Genomic DNA, 23,740 nt, shown 5'->3' with positions numbered 1-23,740 from the left:
ATGGGGAGAAAGTTGGGGGGGGTGACACGCAGTAAAGGCCGCCGGGATCGGGAGTCGAAACCCGCAACACACTGGATCACCAGCCAAGGTGCCCAGACGGCGACGCCAGCCGCCCGGGCGTGAAATTTACTCTTAAGGATTTCCATACAGTGTAATTACTGTCGGCTGTCCTATACTGTATATTGACCGAAATAGATGATATGGTTGTAGATTACGTTTTTTCCAACGACTCTTCCTCTTTTCAGGTGCTCTGTCAGGTAGTGAGTTGTCATCCCACCATGGCAGTGAAGTGAGTCTCGATCGAGGCTATACGTCTGATCCTGAAGTCTACACTGAGCACAGCAAGAACAGGATCCCTCGCTCTACTACTGACGTGGATGTAGCAAGCAGTGGATGGCTCGTGGTCCGTACACACACACACACACACACACACACACACACACACACACACACGCTATTTTATCTCTTTTTGTTATTAATCTAAACTAGTGTGAAGGGTTCAAAGATCCAATCTTAAGCCTCCCAATTTGTTCACACGATAAAATATATTTGGATGTGTGTATTTATCTAGATTATTTTTTACCGATCGAAACAACCTGTGGGTTGGACTGCTGTGGCAAGAAAATGACATGTCCACAAGTTTAACTGCCTCTGTTGTTTACAATCTGATACTGCCTGAGATCACTTGAGATGAGACCCCATGAGGTCCTGCGTTGCTCTGGCAGGCAGGATAATCTTAATAAAGTACTGTGGTGTACTATGTGATGCGCCATTATTTTTACATCTTGAAGTGTGTGCATGTTTAAGATTCTAGAGAAGAGTCTTATAGGATTATCCTGTAGTACGTGATGCAACCTGATTTCCAAATCGTTTAAGATTTTCAAACTCCTTTAGTGAGAGCTGGGCTTTTGTCCAGACACTTGGGCAATGTGACAACCCTAGATGATTCATGCAGTGCTACTATAACCCCTGAGCTTAGGGGAATAGTTAGCATAAGGGACAAACTTAAATTTGAAACTTTAAGTCATACTATATCATTTAACTTTGGACTGCATGCACAAACAACCTCCAAGGCATAATTTACATACAGTATATACATTACTGTAATTACATTTTGAGCCATTAGTGCGCAAAGCACCAACGAACTGGCCAGATTTATGGAGAACTGGGATGACTGGAAGTGAAGATGGAGGGCTCGTCTGAGGACGACCTAGAGATCAGTGCTTCACAAATATTTATTTTGATTTCACTTCCCTCAGGTTTGTAAAGATGACCTGGATCTCAGTAAGGGCCAAGCCGGTGGCACCAAGGCTCCCCTGAACAACCCACTGGTCAACCAGTACAGCCTGACACTGGGACAGGACCTCGGCCAGCATGACACAAAATCTCTCTTGAAGTGTGTGGAGACGCTGTCCTTTATTGTCCGTGACGCTGCCCACGTCACCCCTGATAACTTTGAGCTTTGTGTCAAGGCTATCCGTGTGTTTGTAGAAGGCAGCCTAAATGGAGGTGAGACCGCCTTCATAGTCACCTTCAAATGACACTTTGAGATATACCTTAACCCATTAAGACCTTAGGCTGATTCAATAGTAGTTCAGTAGTTCTCAAATGTTTGTCGAAATTCTAAATTATTCAACATCCTTCAAACATAGATGTACAAGCTGGCAGCATGGCATAAAGTGACGCACTGTGAGCTTGCCATTTTGACGTAGCAAAAATCAAAAATGTTTTAATGGGTTAATGTATGAATTGAAAGTGAGTTGAGATGATGAGTGTGTGAAATTATTCATGTCATGTTCCACCTCAATTGCGTCCTTACAAAGACTGCAAACATACCATGATTTACTAATGAGTTGGTCTTTTGCAGTTATCGGTATGGCGGCTCAGATATCCAGTACATTATGTTGTTTTAAAAAAATCTGAATGCTGCCTGATTGAATTGTCAGAGAAAAACAAGAGCTACCACTTAAATCCATATTTAACATGGCAGATTGGAGTATATCACATGGCATTTAACAATACATAGTTCATATTCAATAAATAGTGTATGTCAAATACTCTTTGATATTTTAACGCTAGGCAAAGCTTAGTGCTTGGAAAAGGAGATATAATATACCTTAATGCTGACTAACGTAGCTCAAGGGCTAACAATCTCAACATTCAGGGCTTCATCAAGTCCTATAATACCAACCTTCCACCCCTCTCTCCTTTCCTCTCCTTTTCTGTCTCTGTCGGTCGTCTTCCGCGGCGACCTCTGCCTAGTCTACTCTCTCCCCCTTCCTCTTCACCATCTGTCCCTGCCCCCCTTCTCCAACCCTACTTTCCATTCATCCCTTCTTTTTCTGTGTCTTGATCTGGGGTAATGCTGGGATTAAAGCTTGGAGATGGCAGCGGTGCACTTTGGCGTTTGACAACACTGCTGGCCTTTTCATTCTCCTCTTGTGCTCCAGGCCCTTGGATACTGCTGTCAACACGGCTTTACACACGTGAACACATGAACAAAAACGATGGGTTGATCAAAGCGCCAGGCTGAGGCATGGCACTAATCTACATGGGATACTAATAGAAAGCACAAAACCTGTCGTTACTGTTTTGAATTTTTTTGTCTGTGTAAACAAGCCTTTTGTGCAGGGTAGTTTTTTTAAAAGGTAGATGGAAATTCTTGGGAATGTGAATTGAGGTCTCTTTTTAAAACATCTGGGCATCTTACTGTAGGTATAATTACTGTGACAAAATATGTTGGCACAACACCACTTAAATGGGTGTTGGCCTGGGTTGCAACCCAGTAATGCAAAATCAGTTGGAAGTGCTTGTAGCAAAGCACGGGTGTGTCCTCTGCGTGCTACTGCTATCGCCATTCAAATGGTGTCATAAAAAATGTCTATCACTTGTCCAAACGTCATTTCCTTTAGCTTGTTGCACCAAATGCTCCACCACCAAGGGGATTAGTTTTTACAAGTTTTTTTGTACAATTCTTCAGCATTAAGAAAAAGAAAACTATAATAATATAATAATAATAAGATCAGATGATGTTTTTAAGTATCTCTTGTCACAACCGTACTCAGGCTTCCGTAACCACGACAAGAAGAAGAGTCACAGCTCTTCCAAGTCGCGTCTGAGGAAAAAGGCAGGCGGGCGGGAGAAGGAAGGGGCTGGAGGCACGCGGCGGGGTGGCGGCCGCGTCTCCAACCAGCGTCTTTCGCGCTCCCACAGTGACGACGAGGAGGACGAGGGCGTGCCAGCCAGCTACCACACGGTGTCATTACAGGTTAGTCAGGACGTAAGTACAGCAACCCTCTTTACCCTTCTACCTTTTCATCCTCTAGCCCCACTGCTCTCCCAAAAACATCTCCCTGCTCCATTTCATTTGGCCTCTGAAAGTGAAGCATTTACAGTAGATGCCATGTGATGTTTAAATTCACAATTTGAACTAAAACAAATGTAATTCCCATGCTGTCTGATCTGTGGTATGGGGAAACCGGTTTGCAATGGAACAAAGGTGATCTTGGCACTAAGATGTTTGTTTGGGAAACCAATGCCTGAGCTTCCAAAGGGGCATTTAGGAAGAGTGCAACAATGAGAGACTAACTGAACCTAATATATATAATATAATAATAATAATATAATCAGTTATCGCATACCTGTCCTTATTCATCCGCAAAGAGAATGAGAGTGCAACATTCAGTCACATTCTAATTGAATGAATGATTAGCATTACTGAAAACGAGGAAGTACTTTGGTGAACAAATTGGTAGTCCTGGGATTTCACGACAGTGTGAAGAGGGAAGGCTGGTGTTGCTGCATTTTCCACCAAAATAACTTTGGTTCAGTTCTATATTCTTGGAACCTTCCGCGCTTTCACAGAACCGGTGGCCATTTTTTGGTTCCAGTTCCGAAAAACAACTTTAAAAAATAATAATAACTGAACTGGTTCAACACCGGTGGAGAAGGGGCCTCTGTGAAAGAATAACTGAACTGGTTCAACACCGGTGAAGGGGCCTCTGTGAAAAGTCCACGGTTGCTGCTGTGTTTTTGCTTCCGTGCATCTGAATAAACGTTTGTGTCTCCTCACTCAGCTGTGAATTCTACAACACTGCGCGACCGCAGTCACACAGTCACACTACTATAGCTTAGGGCTAAGTCTTAGGGCTGATAACAGTTATCAGCTCTAGGACTGATCACTTCTCACCTACTGTAGGGCAAATACAGTCTGGATACGTGATTAGGTTGACATGCAGTCAGAGTGTTGCACTCGTCCTAACGGCCCCCCTATTTTCCTGTACACCTGGTGTGTGGTGATTTCAGTGCGAGAGAACGTTGGCAGAGTAGGACAACGGTTAGGGCTTGTTTGTGGTGTAAATGAGGTGACATGAACCTGCTATGACTCAACACGCTCGCACACATACCATCTTTTGGCACATCTGTTATGTGTGTTGCCACGGTGAAGAATCAGTGTTGTGCAGAGTCGATGAGAGAATATTTAATTGGCTGACACTGCTGTGACTGAAGCTATCTGACATCCTCTCATCATTCATATGGAATTAATCTGTCATTGAATATTGTGGGTTTTGGTTTATAATGTATGCTTGACTAACAGGGACTCTTAATGGCTCTTCAAGTTCTGTCAAAAGAGTAGTTGACGTTGACTACAGTTATTTTGTATAATAAAATCTTACTTAGAATACTGAGTAATAAAACAGTCCACAAATGCAACCAAATTGACCCATAAGAGTCCATTTCCCTTCCATGTAGTTATGTACACATTAAATGAACACTAGATTTTACTGGGTGAGTGAAATATTAGCTAAATGTAATTCTGTACATGTAATTGAAGCACCCAGACAGCTGGAACATATAACTCATAACGTATCTATTAACTGATGAAAAGCTGTACATCCTTTACTTGTGCTGGTAGAGTTAGACAACATACTGTACAAGTAATATACCACAGGTCTACTACACATAGACATGCTTAATATGAGTGCTGGTCTCTCTGATGGTGCAGCTGTTGGACCTGATGCACACGCTGCACACTCGCGCTGCTGGCATCTACAGCTCCTGGGCAGAGGAACAGCGCCACCTTGAGTCCGGAGGAAAGAAGATTGAGGCAGACTCCCAAACCTTGTGGACCAGCTGCTGGTGTCCACTGCTGCAAGGTTAGACTCTACTCATTATTAGCTAAATTTGTGGGTACTTTTTGTATTGTGCCGACGCCGTAGTGAAACCCTCGTAATCCCAGTGAATCTGTTATTGTCTCAGCGATGACCAGGTTTTGGATCAACGATTCCGTTTCCTTAACTTAACACTTAACTCTAATAGACCCCCAGGTGTGGTTATTATATTCAAATATGTCTTCCCTGTGTACTTTCTTCCTGAAAGCTGAAAGACTTTTGAGTCAAAGTGACGCTGAAAAAAACAGAAACCACAAACCGGAACAAGAGTTTTTATTTTTATATGCCATCCGGTCTAGACCGGATCATACAGGCGATTTAGAAACTCAGACCAGGCTTTCCTCAGAGGTGGAAAGCCTGGTGACACGAGGTTAGTGGGCGCAGCTTCAGTTCAGGTGGGTTTATACTTAATGAACTGGTGGGTGTAGCCACATAAAAACATAATTTTAACACTTTCTGTACACTTTTTATTGTGAAATGTTCAAGTTCGCGAACCACCGGTAATGTAACTGCATAGCAGACGTGAAGTCCACATACTGTACCTGCTCTTAAAAAAATGGTTTAAGAAAAGAAACGGTTCCTCGATGTTGGATCCGGATTCCTGCGGTTCTGGATCCCAACCCCAGTTGTGAGCAGCCATGTTGTTTGTTGCTTGTAGGCATCGCCTGGCTGTGCTGTGATGCCAGACGACAGGTCCGCATGCAGGCTCTCACCTACCTCCAGAGGGCGCTGCTGGTGCACGATCTGCAGACACTAAACGCCACCGAATGGGAATCCTGCTTCAACAAGGTATGCCAATGAGTACCTCTAGGGTCGTCGTGCATTTTACTTAACGAATATTTGTCACACTTGCTTTGTGGAGGCCATTTGTTTCACTCCCAGCCAGGAAGCATTCATTATTTTTTTGCAATGCTCATTTTATATCCCAAGTTAATTAATATGTGCAGTGCAGTTGATCTTGCTACTGTACGTGCTGTTCTGTTAATGTGTGTGTGTGTGTGTGTGTGTGTGTGTGTGTGTGTGTGTGTGTGTGTGTGTGTGTGTGTGTGTTCTCAGGTGCTCTTCCCCCTGCTGACTAAGCTTCTAGACAACATTAGCCCAGCAGATGTGGGCGGTATGGAGGAGACCAGGATGAGAGCATGCACCCTCCTGTCAAAGGTCTGGATAAATGCTATTTTACATTGGAAAAACGCCACAAGAAATCTGAAAAAACACAGGATTTTACTGTGTACATTGGGGTGCTAGAAATGAACCAAAATGGTTGAGAGTCATTGGTATATACTTTGTGGTTGTTATTATCCAGGTGTTCCTGCAGCACCTGTCGCCCTTGTTGTCCCTGCCCACCTTTGCTGCCCTGTGGCTCACCATCCTGGACTTCATGGACAAGTACATGCATGCTGGTTCTAGCGACCTACTGGTGAGGACAAAGTGTGACACATTCAATTAGATTTACGTTTTCTCCTAAAAAAAGATTATCCCACGATTTTGTAACCCAGTTTTCTTTTTCACCCAGTGCCAATTATCTAATGTAATCCTGGGCACTACCCTTCCTCTGCCAACCTGGGAGGGGCAGCGGACTGACCTCATGCCTCCTTCTATGCATGAGGAGTCCAAGCTGCTTCTTTTCACCTGACAGAGGGGAATTTCCCCGGCCGGACGTAGCGCATGGAAGGGACACATTATTCCGACCAGTTCTTTTCCCCTCCATCAGGCGCCCCGGCTGGCCAGGGGGAGGTAGTTTTAGAGACCAGGATTATGGCATGTTTTTGTGAGGGTATCTACCCTAGGGGACACGGGGAGAACATGCAAACTCCACACAGAAAGGCCCTATCGCCAACCCCCGCCTTGGGTATGGGCACTGATGACGCGGAGGAGGGAACACGCCGCCAGTGCCCACAGCGTCCCCAGCGGGGATTTACATTTTAGTCTGACATTTGTGCAACTAAAGCAATGTTCCCCTTTTCATTTGTATTACTGTGTGCAGTCGGAGGCCATTCCAGAGTCACTAAAGAACATGTTGCTGGTGATGGACACCGCTGGGATCTTCCACAGCGCAGACTCCAGGACGGGCTACTCTGACCTGTGGGAGATCACCTGGGAGCGCATTGTTTGTTTCCTGCCTAACCTCAGAGAGGAGCTCTTCAAACAGACTACTAAAGGTACTTTACATGGATGGACAATAATGAATACACATTATGTAGAGTTTAATTGATCGAATGATCGTTTTCTGCATCTGTGATATGGAAAATTAAACATGGAAATATTACAAATTATACTGTATATGACTGTTTCCAAGAGGTGGTACCATTTAAAGGACTCTATCATGCATATGTGCATTTCAGCTACTTCTAGTGTTTGTTTAACATACAGTAGTTTATAGAAAACTATATTTACAATGCAATCCATATTGACAGTGAAAATAATGCTGTTTCTGCCTTTCTCTGTTTACCTACAACACACTGTGCAGGCAAGCATCAGCCAGTAACGTATGGTCTATGGCCGCTATTATGTCAACTTGATTGAAATTTTATGAAGTACAGACACTAGCTATTTTTGCCATAAATTATTGCTGGACATAAAAAGCTCTCTTTTTCTATATTTTGGTAATATGCAGTACAGCAAAGAGTAAAATACATGCATGGGACATATACCAAATGATGGTAGTGACCTCATTTTAGACCCATGTGGAACTTGCAGGAACATGCCTTCGTTGACCGGTCTTCTGTTCTGTGTTTTCAGAGCCAGAGCCTGCCCAGCCAGCAGTCACCAGTGGCCAGCCTCCCTCCCCTCCAGTCTCCCCACCCCCAGCGACCTCCCCAGTGCCTGTTCCCCCTGCAGAGCCAAAGACCCCCAGCAGACCAGCGTCGCCTCAAGAGCCTCCACCGCCACCTAGTGCCAATGGTAACTAAACCGCTCATGTCAGGATTGCATATTATGTACAATATAATAGAATGTTTTCTTAAGACGGCATTACGCAAAAATACATTTAGATTTAAAACTATCTGTGCGTGAGATGAAATGTCCAGAGTGAATGACGTGGTTAACAGTGGAATCCGGTTGGCATGTCCCATTCATTGTATTATCCCATGTATTGGAATGCTTTCTGCCTTCTGTATTGTAGGAACAGACCGATCGTCCCCAGTACCCCCCTCCACTCCACCCATGCAGGTCCCAGTAAAGATGTCTTCGACACAGGTGCCCTCCCCCACGACTCAGTCGCCCCTCATTCTGCAGCCCCTCGCCTCACACCTCAACGTTGGCGGTGTACCTCCCATGTCCCTGCCAATCATCCTCAACCCAGCGCTTATAGAAGCAAGCTCTCCTGTGCCACTGCTACCTGGCCCCAGACCTACCAGCCCCTCGGATGAGGTCAAATAATGTAGCTTATCACCTACTGGGCCATGACATTAGAGACACTGCCCCATACACACACACACACACACACACACACACACGCACACACACACACTTCTTCCAACAACAGTCTGTGTTCCCCCGATATTATATCTGGTACCATAGATGTGCATGGTCATGGACATGTGTGGTCCATTGTCTAAGATCTAGAACAGTGGTTCTCAAAGGTTTTTTGTTTTGTTTCATTTGCACACTCTCAGAGTTGCAGACCTGTAAGGGTCTATAATTATGGAACCCCCTCAAGGAACCTGAAAAATTGAACTACTAGACAGAAGAGATTAAGAGAACTAGCTTTGCTCTCACTCATCTAACTACATCACTATAGCAACTCCTAGGCTTGTTAGTCACCTACGTGTATTTATCGGAATAAAATGTGCATTCGTTCTGATATTAGATAGGTGTGGGTTCAATGAAGGGCAGCGCCATTTGCGTTAGCATTATCTTCTCTAGAAGACTCTTTAAGCCTGAAGCAACCGTAAAGCCTGATTTATACTTAGTTGGGTGCCTGTGTCGAATGCTACAAGCTCACAGTGCACTTTTTTCAGTAAAAAATAACAAACTTTTTTTGTCACAAGATTATGTCATCAAAGCATAACTCTGGCTTTACAATTTGTTGCTACTTGAGAATGCAAAGTTGACCTCATTTCCATGCTAGTATGCCTGTGCTTCATATTAATAGAGATTACTTTTGGCAGGGACGTTAAGAATCTAAGTGGATAACTTATTTGTTTTTAGGTACTGCATGCTGTTGACAGAATAGGATGTACAGAGCTTTTACTCTTGTCACATGTCATGTTATCAGTGGCAGGGCACCATCATATCTTTGACAGAAACAACATTGTTCTTGGTTATTATGCCACAGAGGGATCAGCATCAAATACTTTAATGTACAGTTAGGACAAAAGCATATTTATATATATATATATATATATATATATATATATATATATATATATATATATATATATATATATATATATATATATTATTAACCAATTGGTTGATTTCAGAGATGCAGAATTATGCTGTTATGGCCAAAGCAAGGGGAAACTGGCCCAGAGTTTAATTTTACCCATTCGTAGTTTATTTTAAATCGGTGACGTTAAATAACCAACATTGTTTTCCCAAGAGAACAAAACAGGGCACTTTATGATGTCTTCACTCACAGAATTAAAGGAGATGTGCACCTTTAACCTTGTATCATTGGATGTGAAATGACATCCCTGACCGCAACTACAACATTCCAAAATGTGGCGATTTGGGTCTGTGACACGGTTGGTTCACTGTATGGATGAATGTGATGTATGTATGTGCATCGACTTCTATAGATCCCAATAGTGACTTTTTATGGTATGTTTAAATGAGTTAAATTGTGTGCCACGTTTATCATAGTGTTTCTTTTTCTTTCTTTCTTTTTTTTGTTACGTTCTGTGTAGCTTGTGCATACGTCATTGATTCCTAGGGCCTGAGGATTTTTCATCTAACTGGAGACATGTTTTTAACTGGATGCATTCATATCATAACTTCTGTCAAAGTTGGTGATCGTATTCCTGCATGTGATGTACCTTGTGTACAGTGAGAAGTACCGTAATTTATTGATAGCAGAGCCAGGGATAGAGGCTGAGGTTCTGACTTTTCATTGGAAGTCCCATGCTAGATATCTCACCATGATAATGGGTTGGATTTGGTGGAAACACGTCGCCTCAGGCTTCTAGTTGAAAGCATTTCACAACCAGAAAATTGGCCCAGTGGCTATTGTTCATATTTTATCTTATTTATTCAGCTAGGAAAGGTAAGTAATGTGGAGTATTCCAGACAGGAGTACCTGCATTTATGACAGAACACTACTATTCTTCAGGCTGTCATCGTGGCATTGTGCCACCACACCAATAACGTAGAGATGCCCCTATTTTGTAAGCCGTATGTTCATACTGCGTTAGTATCAGGAGGTGATTCTTGCTTGAACGGGAAATTACATGAATATAATGTATATATAAATGAAAGGTAATGTACTTTTTACAGTGTAATAAATATAATGTAAAGAAACTTTTTGTTTTTTGTTGGCTTGTTTTTCCTCATATAGGTCATTTTTAAATGATATTAAAGAGCATGTTTTTCTCCTGTCAAGAATTCAGGTAAGTTGTTCTAGACGTACTGTATGGATGCACACTAGGAGAGGTTATTGATGGGAAGTAGAATCCACACACCAAGCCAAATAAATGCATAAACTATATTAGACTCACAGTCACAAGTCAGTCTCTAAACACCTAGCACAATAGTATCCAGAAAGCTTTTCTTCCACCCTTTTTATGGCTGTTGGCACAACCACTGTACTTGGCATGTTGGTTAAAAGCACTGTGTGATCTGGTGTTGGTGTGTTGCTGTAGCTCCCTGGTTCCTTGTTGGATTAATCTGGAACATTTGAGAAAACGGTGCCACAGCAATGTAAGGTTGATTCGTGCATTTATCTCACTGTATCTGCTTCTCCTCGCAGACACCTTTTGGGTTTGCTCCTGGTATCTGCTTCTCCTCGCAGACACCTCTTGGGTTTGCTCCTGGTTTAAGATATTTTGTTGTACTTACGCACACATACCTTACACTCAACCACATGACGAAACTGTCTTCCACACCCCATGGTTCTATTTGTGTATATTTAATAAGATGATCCCATTTTGTTTTCTTTAAGTTAATACAACGCTTGGATTTTATACCTCGGGCCAAACCTGTGTAGCAGTGAGCACATGTTTATCATGCACACTGCGTGGTTGTTTGTTCTAACTCTGTTGGTTTTTGTGTTTTGGTTGGTTCTACTTTAGGGGAGATGCATCATATTCTGTAGGTTTTTGATGTTGGTTTATTTGGTGCTGTGCAAGAGCGTGGGTGGGTTATTACTTTATGACCTGTCCCCTGACCGGGTTGTCAGGTTGTTTTTGTAGTGCTGTGAGCATGAGCCTAGAAATAGCTACAACAAAAATCGCACTGTGAACTGAGTGGTTGTGTGTGTGTGTGTGTGTGTGTGTGTGTGTGTGTGTGTGTGTCCGCTGCAGTGGTCAATGGGTAAGTAACCCCAACAGTAACCGTAATAGTGGTCATTGTGGGCAGCTCCTTGTTAAATTGGCTATTTGTTCCAAAATGTCAAAGAAATATCACACCCGTGTGAATTTCAAACAAAGTGTTTTTTGACTGGTCATAATTTGACCCCCCAGTATCCGGATGTATTAGGATGTTGATCCTCCTCCCAGCCCAAATCACACCTTGGAAAGCATGAGTGTCTATTTCAAACAAAGTGTTTTTTTACTGGGGGGTCATATTTTGACAGCAGAATTCGGAAAATGGTCTGAAAGTAATGAATACATAATTAATCTGATGATATAATCACGCTTGAACATTTGCATTTGCAAAAGCAAAACACAAATGATTTTTCTATATGGCACCTTTTTGTTTTGTTAGTAGTGTAAAGTCTGGTGACACGTCACAAGAGGTTAATAGTAGTATTAGAGCAAGTTCCTTATTTCATTCATTTTAAGACTGTGAATGTGGCGACCCCTACTGGTCGACTAAGGAAATGGCACCAAAAAGGCTTCTGCCATACATTTGTGCCTGAGGCTTGCAGTCCCCCATTGTTCTGAATGTGTCACTCCTCAGGTGTTGGACCTGTGTTGGTCATTCGACTGGCGGGTTGATTACTATGGCCAACCAACCTGATTTATGGTCCTGACAGTGTCCAGAACCAGGTCTCAAAATCAGACTGTTGTTTCATGTTTTAACGTTGCTGCTTTCTTTGTAAAAGATATGTTGGTCATAGCTCCTTTTTAATAATCTGCTCCGCGCTACAAGGCAGATTATTTGAAATGGAGAGCTTGATGCAGGTGTTTTACTAGTAAGAGTAAATGATTTTCTGGCCATCTCGGCAACCTAGGTGAGATCATTTTTTTCAGACTTCATCATGGCCCATAGCACTTACCCTACCCCCTTAGATAGTATTTCTGTAGACTTAGATAGCATCTGATACAGACTTATAGCATGTTATGTAGACGGCACTATAATTGCATTGTATATAGTCATAGCACGCCATAGTACATATGTATAGCATAGTAGTATATATATATAGTTTATATGTATAGTCTCATAAGATAGATATTCCACTGTTACTTTCTTAGCTTACGCATGTTTTATGACAAATGCTTTTGTGATGTATTCCCATGCTTTTGTTCTTGATTATTGTAAGTCGCTCTGGATTAAGAGCGTCTGCTAAATGCCTAAATTGTAAATTCAGCCAGTATCGTGTCAGTATCATGGTCAGTACATAATCTATGCATTATTTCAGTATCATGGTCAGAATTATGTCAGTTACTATCATGGTCATTATGTCAGTATCATTGAAAATATGAAAGAAAATAATTTAATCTTTAAATTTATAGCAACCTTTCTTCTGTGGCAAAATTACTGTACTGTATAATGCTAGGGATGCATAGTTTCATACGCCCGCTAAACTTATCAAGCTTGTCCCCACTCCAGAGTCCCTGCTGCACCAACATGCCAGTTGCCACTAGCATGGACCAACAATGGTCTGTGGAGGTGGAGGACCTTAGAGATACCGGTAAGTTCAGCTCAACAGACTGAGGCAATTACGTTCATGACAATCCACATTATAGCCATTGTCGGTGCATCTCAATTACTCATGCCACTAAATAGGTACGCTGCTTTTCAAACAACAGGCCATTGATGGTCGAGACCGTTGTAGCCTTGCTTGACAGAATGGGGTTTTGCTGGATAGCGAAGCATCTTGGTGTGACCACCCCTTACCTCTCCACTAGAGTAAAATATTTCTGTAAAACTTTAAGCCATGTCTGAAACAGACAGTGTAGTTAAATATAAAATGGATTTCTGGTGTAAAACATCTGTATTTTTATTTCAAAGCAGAATGAGAAACACATTTTCTTTTCTTAGTAAACTAATTATATCAGAAACTACAGAGGAACTGACTAGGGGGGAAAAGTCAAACTTTGTACATGGAATGTAAAAACAACATCCGTTAAACAAGGAATCATAATGGCAAACTGTAGGGTTTAAGTTATTTCTAGTCTAGAAAGAATGCAATCTCTTAAAAGGACAGCGTAACATAAATGTGTACAATACAGTATCACTCACAAACATTTTTTTTCTTCTTATAATGCCTTATTAGGCAGATTCCACATCAAAACCCCTACTTTCATCAGCTATGAACACCAGCTGCAGAAAAACAAACAAACCAACCATCAGAAAATATAACTCGACTCCAACAGTTAGAAAAAATACCACCCAAGACAAGCAATTACATTGCTGTGGAAAAACCAAGTATACCCTGTGAGAAAGTTCACAATTGTTTTAGTTTCATTTGGGCACATGGGATATAATTGATCATTAGTTATATTAGGGAAAGCTTTTTAACCTCTTACGTTTAAATTAAAGAATTTAAATGGTGTCAATCAGTTTCATTTAAACTGAAGGGACAAATGTACAGTACATCATGTATGTTATTTCCCACTATGTGAACTGAGCTCCTCTACAACTGCCTCCTTCATTTTTTTCTTTTTCAGCTTCTGACATATAGAACACCCTACAAAAACTATTAAAAGAGGAAGGCTCATCAGACATTTAAAGAGGCAAATGAAAACGTACCTTTTCAGCATAGTGTTTTAACAATCAATATTACTCTGCTTGACTTCCAAGCTACTCAAAAAAAATAAAAAATAAACATTGACAGATTGTTTTGGTTTTTTCTTCTTTGTATAACTGATTATACATTTTAGCCAGTTCATTGTGGGTGTATTTAAATTGATATTTTTCAATGCATAAGGGATTGAAAGGTGTTACTTTTGTCATGGTTATTTTGTGAACTTTGTTGCCTTCATCAGTATAATTGAAACCCACTTTTAATTTCCAATGCCTAAATATGTCAACAAAGATGAACTTTCTTGTGTGTGTGTAAGGGGGTGTACTTCCTTTTTTACAGCATCACAGTTGTCGCTTGTTCTCACTTGGCATCCAGTTTGGCCATTTCCTGAAGGTATATTCCAATGCTCTCGCTGTCAAACAGAACAAAGTAAATGTTTTTCAGCGAGGAGGTGGTTGTTGACACAAAATGGTTGGAGATGGCCTTGAGGATCAGCTGGGCTGCTGTTTGCTTTGGGAAGCCATTCCTATGTGGGTATGAAAGATGAACAGATGTGGTTTAGAAACATGCAATAAGTCTGTCACAAATAATGGAAAAGGAGCGTTTCCAATTGTGTTCATTGGTGCAATAGTCCGGCAGCCAACAGGAGTGTTTTTTGTGCAAAACTAATGCTTGGAATGGATTCAGAATCATAAAACCCTCTAGTTTGAAAGCATAATGAAATTTTGACATTTTTGCCTTCTATACATTGACATAACAACGCGTCATCAGAGCGGAGGGAGGGGCGTCAGCTGCGACTCCGCGGCTCCGCCCACCCCCCAGGGTAAGATTTGTGATTTGTGATTTGCTCTCGTTCACTGCAATGCAATTTGCGGCATTTTCAAAACAATATTGCGCAGAGTAGCGATTATCTAACGTATTTGCAATGCCATACGTTGAAAGATCTGTTGCCCGCGGACAAGGCACGTTACCTCCGCAAGTTAGATATTATCGGCATAGGTGTTTGCCGTATGTGATTAAGGATTGGAAAAAGTTGCATTGGCAGCCATAGAAAATTCTGCCCAGGGTAAAACACCGGATGTGATGTTTTTGGGCGTTCCTGTCTTGTTAAAAAACCGGCTGTGACGTTTTTGGGCGTTCCTGTCTTGTTTCGTGTCAGTGTATAGGTATGGTCACATATTATAAACCCCTATAAAACAAATTGCTCAATACCGACAGCCAGTCAGCAAGTGGATTCAAGTGAATCCTATTACATTACATGATAAGTTACACTTAGTCAGATCTACAAGGTTATAATATACATTATAGATCGGCTATTATTGCTATGGAGTGGGCTCACCGTCCAGCAGGAAGCGAGGGGAACGCTACAGATTTCAGCTTCTTCTCCTCTGCTGCAGAGAGGCAGTTCTTCACTGTCTTTTCCAGCTGGTCCTCACACTTCTCTGAGCCCCACTGGGGAACATTGCAGTGGATAACGAAGCGTGCTGGCATGCCGTTGGCTGAGCTCACTCCCACTGAAGTGTGCCAAGAGATACACATATACAAAGTGATAGAGGTATACTTAAAGGAGAATTCTATACTAAAAGGCTTTCTTACCTTTCTTTGTAGTTGTTACGTCCCCACCAAAGAGGTCCAGGTGTTATTTTGTGCAAAAGCTCCTTATTGGCTATTTCCCCTACTATAAGCCCCAAATGATTTGCTTTGAATTGAATGGGAATTGAATGGGGCTATGGGGTGTTGTGCTAATTCGCTTATTTCCATCGCTCAAAATTATAATTTCTTTGTATATATCCTCTCTTCATAATGTAAATAATATCCCAAGCGGCACACTTTACTACTTCTTTCGATGGAAATAAGCGAACTAGCATAACACCCCATAGCCCCATTCAATTCCCACTCAATGCAATGCAATTCATTGAGGGCTTATTGTAGGGAAAATAGCCAATAAGGAGTTTTTGCACAAAAAAACACCTGGACCTCTTTGGTGGGGACGTAACAACTACAAAGAAAGGTAAGAAAGATAAGAAAGCATTCTAGCATGGAATTCTTCTTTAACATACATGTCATAGTAACAGGATATACAAAAGAGCAATAATTTCTGGTGTGCAATTAACTATCATTCATCCTGAAACTCAATACTGATTACTGATGTCTCCATACAGTACCTGCCGCTACTTCCAGGGGACCCTGTGCTTTTCGCAGCTCCTTGACTCCATCCAAAAACTCTCTGCCCCCTGCTTTCTCCAGGGCATTTCCTGTGCACAGAAAACAGCAGGTAAGCACGTCGGGAACCTGGTAAGTCAACGCATTCTCACTCCCCAAGTTCTCATATTTTAACACTAGGTCATGGTAGCTTTCGTGTCTGCTGACAAGTATGATGCTGACAAGTAAAGCAAACCAATTCCCAACCCTAGCGGTATGCAAAGAGGATGCTGCTGTGTCAACAGAACCAGAGACTGTGTTGATTGTAATGTTTTATCTTGTTTCAAACTGTTTTGCAATGGTCTTATCGGCAACATAACTTTGTGCTCTTTTGTGTCCACATTCCATCAGTCACGTGACTCAGACTATCCTGAACAACATAAAAATTGTAAAATACACTAAATACCCAATGATGCCATGGGGCTCCTGGGTGTCCGTCCATAGTCCATACAGTATGTCACTGGCTGGCAGTACCTGGCATTATGTATTACATAAGTCTGTGAACAGATTGATTTTTCAGATTTATTGATATATAAGTGCGTTTCTCACCCACTCCGTCTTTCAGGTCCATCTCTGCATTTGTAGGGTTAATTATTCCCTCCACCTTAATTGTTCCAATTTTGCTGATTTCACTCTCTGTTAGCGAAAGCTGTGAATTGGCATAGGAAAAGATGAACAAATCTACAATGTCACACACACTTTTTCCATATGAATGTATGGAATTTCTCATTTACAGTCTTATGCCTTGCTTACAAACACACACACACACACACACACACACACACACACACACACACACTATTTATTGTACCTTCTGTCCAAGGAATAGGCTTTTTGCTGATAGGATTGTGAATCCTTCTCCTGGTCCATCTTCCACCGTGGAGTTTGGCACAGCTTCTTTGTCATTTTCTGTGCTCTTTAAAACAAAGTGATGCATTTCAATCCCACATACATGGTGCCATAACAAATTGGTTAATATATTTAATTATACATCAGTACACATAATCGGTATCATTGTAACCATACAGCTACCAACCCGTGGCTTGCGGCCTGGCTTGCCCTTTTTCTTGATGGATGGTTTCTTCACAGACTTTGAGCGTTCCTTTCTCTTCTCAGGGACAGTCACCTGGGTGTCCACCTTCACTCTGCCTCCTCTCTTCTTGGAAAGCAGCTCTGGGTGAATACGCGGCAGAACGCCTCCGTTTGATATGGTCACCCCCCGCAGAAGCTGATGGGAGGAGTGGTCAGAAAATAAGACCAAATCTTATTACTCTAAATGGCCAGTAGCTCTAAATAGGAATGTTCTGTTAAGATGAGACATTGAAGCACAGTTTCCTTATTTTCAAGCAGACCTATGCAATCTCTATGTAAGAAGGGCATAAGATTGAGAAAGTAGTATACTGTTTCAACAGAATCGATGAGCAAATTTTTTATTAGAATGATTTAGGCCTGTGATCACCATTTATTTATTTAGCTAAACTAGAATTAGCATATTGTCATTTCTAAACAAGGCAAGGTTGTTGGATTAAGGGTTGATTTCCTGATTCTGTAACACTACAATGGAATAGAGCTAATTGTGGTAAAGTAAAATGTCCAAACATTAATCTAATCATAACATATTGGTATGGGCCAATGTTGGCCTTAAAATGCAATATTGGTATCGGACCATTATGAAAATATATTGATTTCAATGTGAAGCTAGAAAAGCCTTTTGTGATGACGAAGGCTGCACATTTTAAAAGGGTCAACAAGTTGGAACAATTTTAAATAAAACATACTACATTCAAGCTGTTTATGATGGGATATGGGTCAAACGTTGACATCTGTATCGGCCAGAAATGGCCTGTGTATCCGTACTGAAAACGTCACTGATGATGTGAGGTCCAACTTTATGAGAGTTATTCCCGATTATAAATACAATAGAAATAACACTTGATCGCTTCAACTCAGAAGTGTTTTCGTTTAAGAGAGAGTTATGATTCTTGTGGGGAGATGTGGCTTAACCACAGCTCATCCAGGACGAGGTTAGCCACAAAGTCGTGGCAGCTCATGCCTGCTGTAATACTATCTGTTACACATATATCGTCTGGTGTCAACCGAAACCTTCATTACCTCCATCAATCTCATAGGATAGGACAAATTAGGACATACACACCTATTTCTTTGGGAGAATTTTACAGCACCAAAAAGTGAAATTGCAAGTGTATAAAATCAACATGCACGTGTCTAGTACTGATTACTATTTATTAAAAAGGGGGGAAATATATATATATATTAATTCATGGACCACAATTTAATGTAGGCTGTGAAAAAAATTATCTGTTCCAATTCCAAATGTCATGAATGACATCAACAACGTTGAGGAAGACCAGTGCTCTGTCCGTGGAGGTAATTAAAACTGTGAAAAGAACATTTACCACCCACTTGTTATCAACCGATAATCACCAATATGCTCCTTATGAGACCATGCAATGGAGCAATATAGACATTTCCTACATACTGCCTAGTAGGTGACTAGGAAACGCGGAAGTGAAACTACTGCCACCGAAGCGAAAACATTAAACTGCGATATACAACAACTTTGCTTTGTTTACTTACGTGGCCGATTTAAAACTGAGGTTAGAGTTAGGGTTGGTAGTCGGACAATGGCTTACAACAACATCAATATGTAGGAAATGTCCATACTGGCTCCATTGCATGTTCTTGATAAGAACTGAAGGCTATTAAATTGTCTAATAACATCCGAAACCGCTACATTTACTGTGTGCTGGCTGTTTTCTCAGTTTCATGAATGATGCAACACACAGTTCAGCAGGTCTACTCTGAATAGTTCACACTTGTGAAGTTGTATTTAATAAATGGTCTTTTCACACCTTAATCAGGCCCAGTGTACACAATAAATATTGTTACCTGGTTAAGCTCTTCATCGTTGGCCACTGCTAACTTGATGTGCCGGGGAGTTATTCTGCCTTTCTTATTGTCTCGCGCTGCATTCCCAGCCAGCTCCAAGATCTCAGCTAAAACCAAAATAAATCATATGTGGAAATCAATCACACCAGTCATACTACGTTATTTCCAACTATAATCACATACTGTAGGAATTTGAATAGAAATGTGATAGTGTCACGCGTACACATGTGTACGTGTGTGTGTGTGTGTGTGTGTGTGTGTGTGTGTGTTGTCACCAACTCACCTGCCAGGTACTCTATGACAGCTGCCATGTAGACGGGTGCCCCCATGCCGATGCGGTACTTGTGTGTCCCTGTGCGAAGATATCTCATCATCCTCCCCACGGGGAAGATGACACCCGCTCGGGCCGAGCGTGAAAGCTTGGTTACCTTCTTTTTTCCTCCTCGGGCTGACATCCTGCTTTAGCTAATGTATGGACAAAACAAAGACAGGGGAAAGGCACTTAATTACTCCAACACTAATACTAGTACTGAAATAGTCAAATCTAAATCCTCAGTATTCATTTTAGTCTGCGTGAACAAATGTATGCCATTTGGTTACATTTGTACTCTCCAAGTTTCTCTGAGGAATTTACTGTTCAATAATAATAGGAGAGACAAGATATGTTTTACTATTTACAGTACATAATAATGACATTGTTGGGAGGCATATTGCATATATTGCTTTTTTCCCCCTTCTAATAACATACATACAGTGTTACGACACCTGTGGACTGGATTTTCAAACTTCAATTTACCTATATTTATTCGGTTTTATGCATCCTTTTTTTAAATCAGACCGTGTGGACTGAAGATGAACTCGATTGCACCATTTCAAGCATTTAGCTGAAACTATTTTTTTCCCCCAGTCTATAAATGGTGGTGAGAGCAGGTGTGTGTGACATGTCCTGAAATACACCCTGGCTGTTGCAGAGCTAAGATATAACATGCATGCTCGTGATTAAAAAAACGGTTTGTATAGTCGATCAGAATTCAGCCACAATCAAAGTGTTCACTCAAGAGCAACAGGTACTGTATAGCCAGATAATGAAGCGGCATCTGTAACTGAGAAACCATGCTGATTCTCTGCCAAAAACATTAATTCAAAGCACCATGCTGTTTTCATGCAACCTTCAAATCTGTCAACAAGGCAACTAAAAAAAAGACCCTTTTGTAAGCAAATGCGGATCTTATCTTGGTTGTCAGTGGTGGATTATCATAAATTATGCATCAGTAATTGATTTATTATATGTCTACGTGTCATGCATTTTAAAATCGTATAATATACCGGGAAAATATCCTGTCCAAATAAAAGGATTCCAATTATGTCATGTCGGTCTAATTAGCCCACTATAATGACTTTAAGTCAAGGAATTTTTATTGAAACCATATGTTCCCCAGAAGTAAAGCTCTACAGCTGAAAGGTTGTGCGTTCCCTTGGAGTCTATATGTAAACAAGATCCAGTCATCCATGTACAACTGACGGGTTGCGGCCTAGAGTAACAGGACCGTTAACGCGCGCGCATTAGTTGCATTGCAGAAAAAACAAATCAAGTTATCGTCAGTGACATAACAGTGAAACATAACCATAATGGACTATGGATATATCCCACAGTAAGCATGGGGTGCGTCGACCTCGATGCACCCTTGGCACAAGTTACATGATGAAAAATAAGGGAATGCGATCGTGCCACCTACTGTACCTACAGTGCAAGACCACCTCGGTGCACATATTTAACGGTGATTCCGTTTGACAAAAAAAACAAAAAAAGCGTTAACAAAAACGCACGGCGTTATAATAGCTCGGACACGGGCAGTCATCATTATTATTTTAAAGATGTGTATCCGTAATCCTGCAGCAAATAAACAACGTTTAGTACGTGCATTTTCCGTGCAGTCGAGTCGATAGGCGACACAGTATGCACACCTCTCTGATCATGGGGCCTCGCTTGACTGGCTCGCTTGCCCAGCAGAAATAACCGTCGTTAATATTATTATTATTATTATTACTGTACAACTGTATTACTCGCCGACACACAGACACACTCGTATTTCTTTGAACCGCGCTGTGTTCACCTCCCCGTTTAAAAAAACGCAACAACCCCCCATTTTGATTCCCCGTCGATGTGGAATCTCATCAGACATGGAAAGTAGCGTTCATTCCTTCCACCATGAATCCGGATATGCTGCGCCGACATGACATTCTCAAGTTTGTACCTGTATCGTTTTCTCCTTTCAAACGCGAATCAACGCCGGAACCCAGTGGATCCTCTTTGACTGCGCCGAGGAAATGACTGACTGATATATATATTTTTTTAATATATTTTGATATTCCGCTGTCCTTGTGCGTATCCTGTCGCCAAAAAAGAAAAAAAGAAAAAAACTACAGGGAGAAGCGCCGTCCAATCTTCGAAGGCAGGCTCTATGCTACTGATGCGATGCTGCAACGGGGAAGAATTCTGTACAGCGAAAACAGTGAAAACGCCCCCTTAACATGGCTGCGAGGGGAGCAATAATGTTGGTTGAAAGGAACGCGATGTGCTTAAAGATTAATACAAAATACACTGTTTTCGTTGTTATTGGCTTATTATTACACACCAGCTCGCCGGGGTTTTTTTTGTAAAATATTTTAGATTTATACACACGGCTGTACTGTTCCCCAGAAACATGCATGTAGACGGTGTACAGTAGGTCAACATGTAGCCTAAAATGACCGCTCCATTCCGCTGGATGGACATTGAACCAGTCCACCTCACAGACACAGTCGGAGAGCTTCTCATACAATCTCTTATTTCATCGCTGGCAGGCAGGCTGCTGTGGTTTTATCACATCTTTATTTATCCACATCATCATGTAAGCCAAGGGCCTATATGCAGCCAGGCATCACCTTTCCCTGAACTGATTCCAGGTTTAACATGCGATGAAATTATGAAACGTCAAATTAAAATAGATGGCATTGAATTAATGCCTTGAGGAAAAACGTTCATGATAAATGAATCAGACAAGACAATCCCTAGTTTGTTTGATGCATCAAAGGGAAACCACATGGGATTTGAGTATGTCAGAGGAGCCAATCACATCACTTGACTCCATCTTTGATCTGTCAAAGTCAATAGCCCAATGAAAGGGTGATGGTGGCAGCCATCTCTTTTAGCAAGCCACCATTGCCACTATATATTACATAGACAATTTATTGGTTAACATTTCTGAACCACAAGATGTTATCAAAATTGACTCATAGCATATTATCTTTTAATAAATTGTAGAGCCGCCCCAAAAGGGCCTCTGCCCGGGTTCTGGACAGGGCCCATATGGAGCTGGCCTGTTCTGACATCATTCTGACGTCTGCATAGACTCCATATTTGGGCATGCCTGACAAAGGACCCCAACAGGCACCGCTGTGGAGGCCCCGGCACGTAATATCTGGGTGGGGCATGCATTTCCGGCTTGCATCGTTCCAAGTGCTGTAGACTAGGCCTGTTATGGCCCTGTGGGTCATAATGTGTATATTCCTGTGTTGCTCTGTCCTTTTTCCCTCAGTGTATTTTGATTTCCGTTGTTTGTTAGGAGTTGTGTTTTCTGTTATGGTCCCCACCCTGAGGTATTGTACCCTGTAAATGCATTTTATCTTGAATAAAACCTACAGCCATAGGATTTTAACCATGTGTGGCCTGACTGAATTGGGAACTGGGTAGGAAGGAGTCCATTTTAATGTTGCGACCCAAGGTTGCCCTAGACTGGGTTGTAATATTACTCCCACACATGGTTAAAATCCTATGGCTGTAGGATTTATTCAAGATAAAATGCATTTACAGGGTACAATACCTCAGGGTGGGGACCATAACACAAAACACAACTCCTAACAAACAACGGAAATCAAAATACAAAGTTGACAAAAAGAGGTCACCCATACCGAATACATCTAGATCACGTCACAAAGCTAAAAACTGATAAAGTGCTGGTGCATGGAATTTGGCTAGAAGGAAGACATCAGAAGTACTGACAACGGGCAGCTTTATAAGTGAGCCTGGTCAGAGGAGCCAATCACCATCGGTTTCGATGCATCCCTAGATGCAACCCATGGTTCACTGGGTGTAGTCTTTCCACATTAAAACACAATCACTTCCATTTTTTAAAACATCCCTCTCCACCATGTTAATCAGTCACCATGTGTGCACACTCCAAGTACAATGTGAAGGCCAAGGAAAAATCATGTTCATCCAATTCCAAAGGCCTATGTCTTATTATGACACATACAAACATTTTGACTGACTTCTTCTCACACACACGGTACACTCCAGTCTGCTTTGGTGTTTTTAAAGAGGATCCCCACCAAGTCAGTTATTATA

General features: G+C 41.6%; 2 protein-coding genes across 8 annotated transcripts in view; one reads left to right on the top strand and one right to left on the bottom strand.

The window, feature by feature from the left end:
- gbf1 (golgi brefeldin A resistant guanine nucleotide exchange factor 1) overlaps nucleotides 1–9,531 on the top strand; it is a 91,575-nt gene extending 82,044 nt beyond the window's left edge. For 4 of the 7 annotated variants that reach the window (XM_083775521.1, XM_083775520.1, XM_083775518.1 and 1 more), the window contains 10 exons: nucleotides 246–403; nucleotides 1,260–1,509; nucleotides 3,066–3,280; nucleotides 5,006–5,156; nucleotides 5,830–5,960; nucleotides 6,228–6,329; nucleotides 6,475–6,588; nucleotides 7,156–7,330; nucleotides 7,911–8,072; nucleotides 8,293–9,531. In XM_083775521.1, coding sequence (XP_083631647.1) covers nucleotides 246–403; nucleotides 1,260–1,509; nucleotides 3,066–3,280; nucleotides 5,006–5,156; nucleotides 5,830–5,960; nucleotides 6,228–6,329; nucleotides 6,475–6,588; nucleotides 7,156–7,330; nucleotides 7,911–8,072; nucleotides 8,293–8,549 — 1,715 coding nt within the window. In that variant the 3' untranslated portion in view covers nucleotides 8,550–9,531. The remainder of the gene's footprint in view (nucleotides 1–245; nucleotides 404–1,259; nucleotides 1,510–3,065; nucleotides 3,281–5,005; nucleotides 5,157–5,829; nucleotides 5,961–6,227; nucleotides 6,330–6,474; nucleotides 6,589–7,155; nucleotides 7,331–7,910; nucleotides 8,073–8,292) is intronic. The other 3 variants (XM_083775523.1, XM_083775522.1, XM_083775519.1) reach the window with 1 other exon arrangement.
- Nucleotides 9,532–13,469: 3,938 nt separating this feature from the next.
- macroh2a2 (macroH2A.2 histone) lies at nucleotides 13,470–21,832 on the bottom strand. Its single transcript, XM_083774179.1, has 9 exons — nucleotides 21,609–21,832; nucleotides 19,637–19,818; nucleotides 19,354–19,460; nucleotides 17,480–17,671; nucleotides 17,255–17,359; nucleotides 16,993–17,092; nucleotides 16,407–16,496; nucleotides 15,581–15,755; nucleotides 13,470–14,767 (listed from the first exon to the last, which is right to left on the bottom strand). Exons 2-9 carry the CDS (start codon nucleotides 19,806–19,808, stop codon nucleotides 14,602–14,604), a joined length of 1,107 nt encoding a protein of 368 aa, XP_083630305.1. The 5' UTR covers nucleotides 19,809–19,818; nucleotides 21,609–21,832; the 3' UTR covers nucleotides 13,470–14,601.
- Between the last annotated feature and the right edge of the window lie 1,908 nt (nucleotides 21,833–23,740).

This window comes from Protomyctophum parallelum (genome assembly GCF_964188405.1).
Source record: "Protomyctophum parallelum genome assembly, chromosome: 10".
Lineage (NCBI taxonomy): Eukaryota > Metazoa > Chordata > Actinopteri > Myctophiformes > Myctophidae > Protomyctophum > Protomyctophum parallelum.
This window is presented reverse-complemented; position numbering and strand designations above follow the sequence as displayed.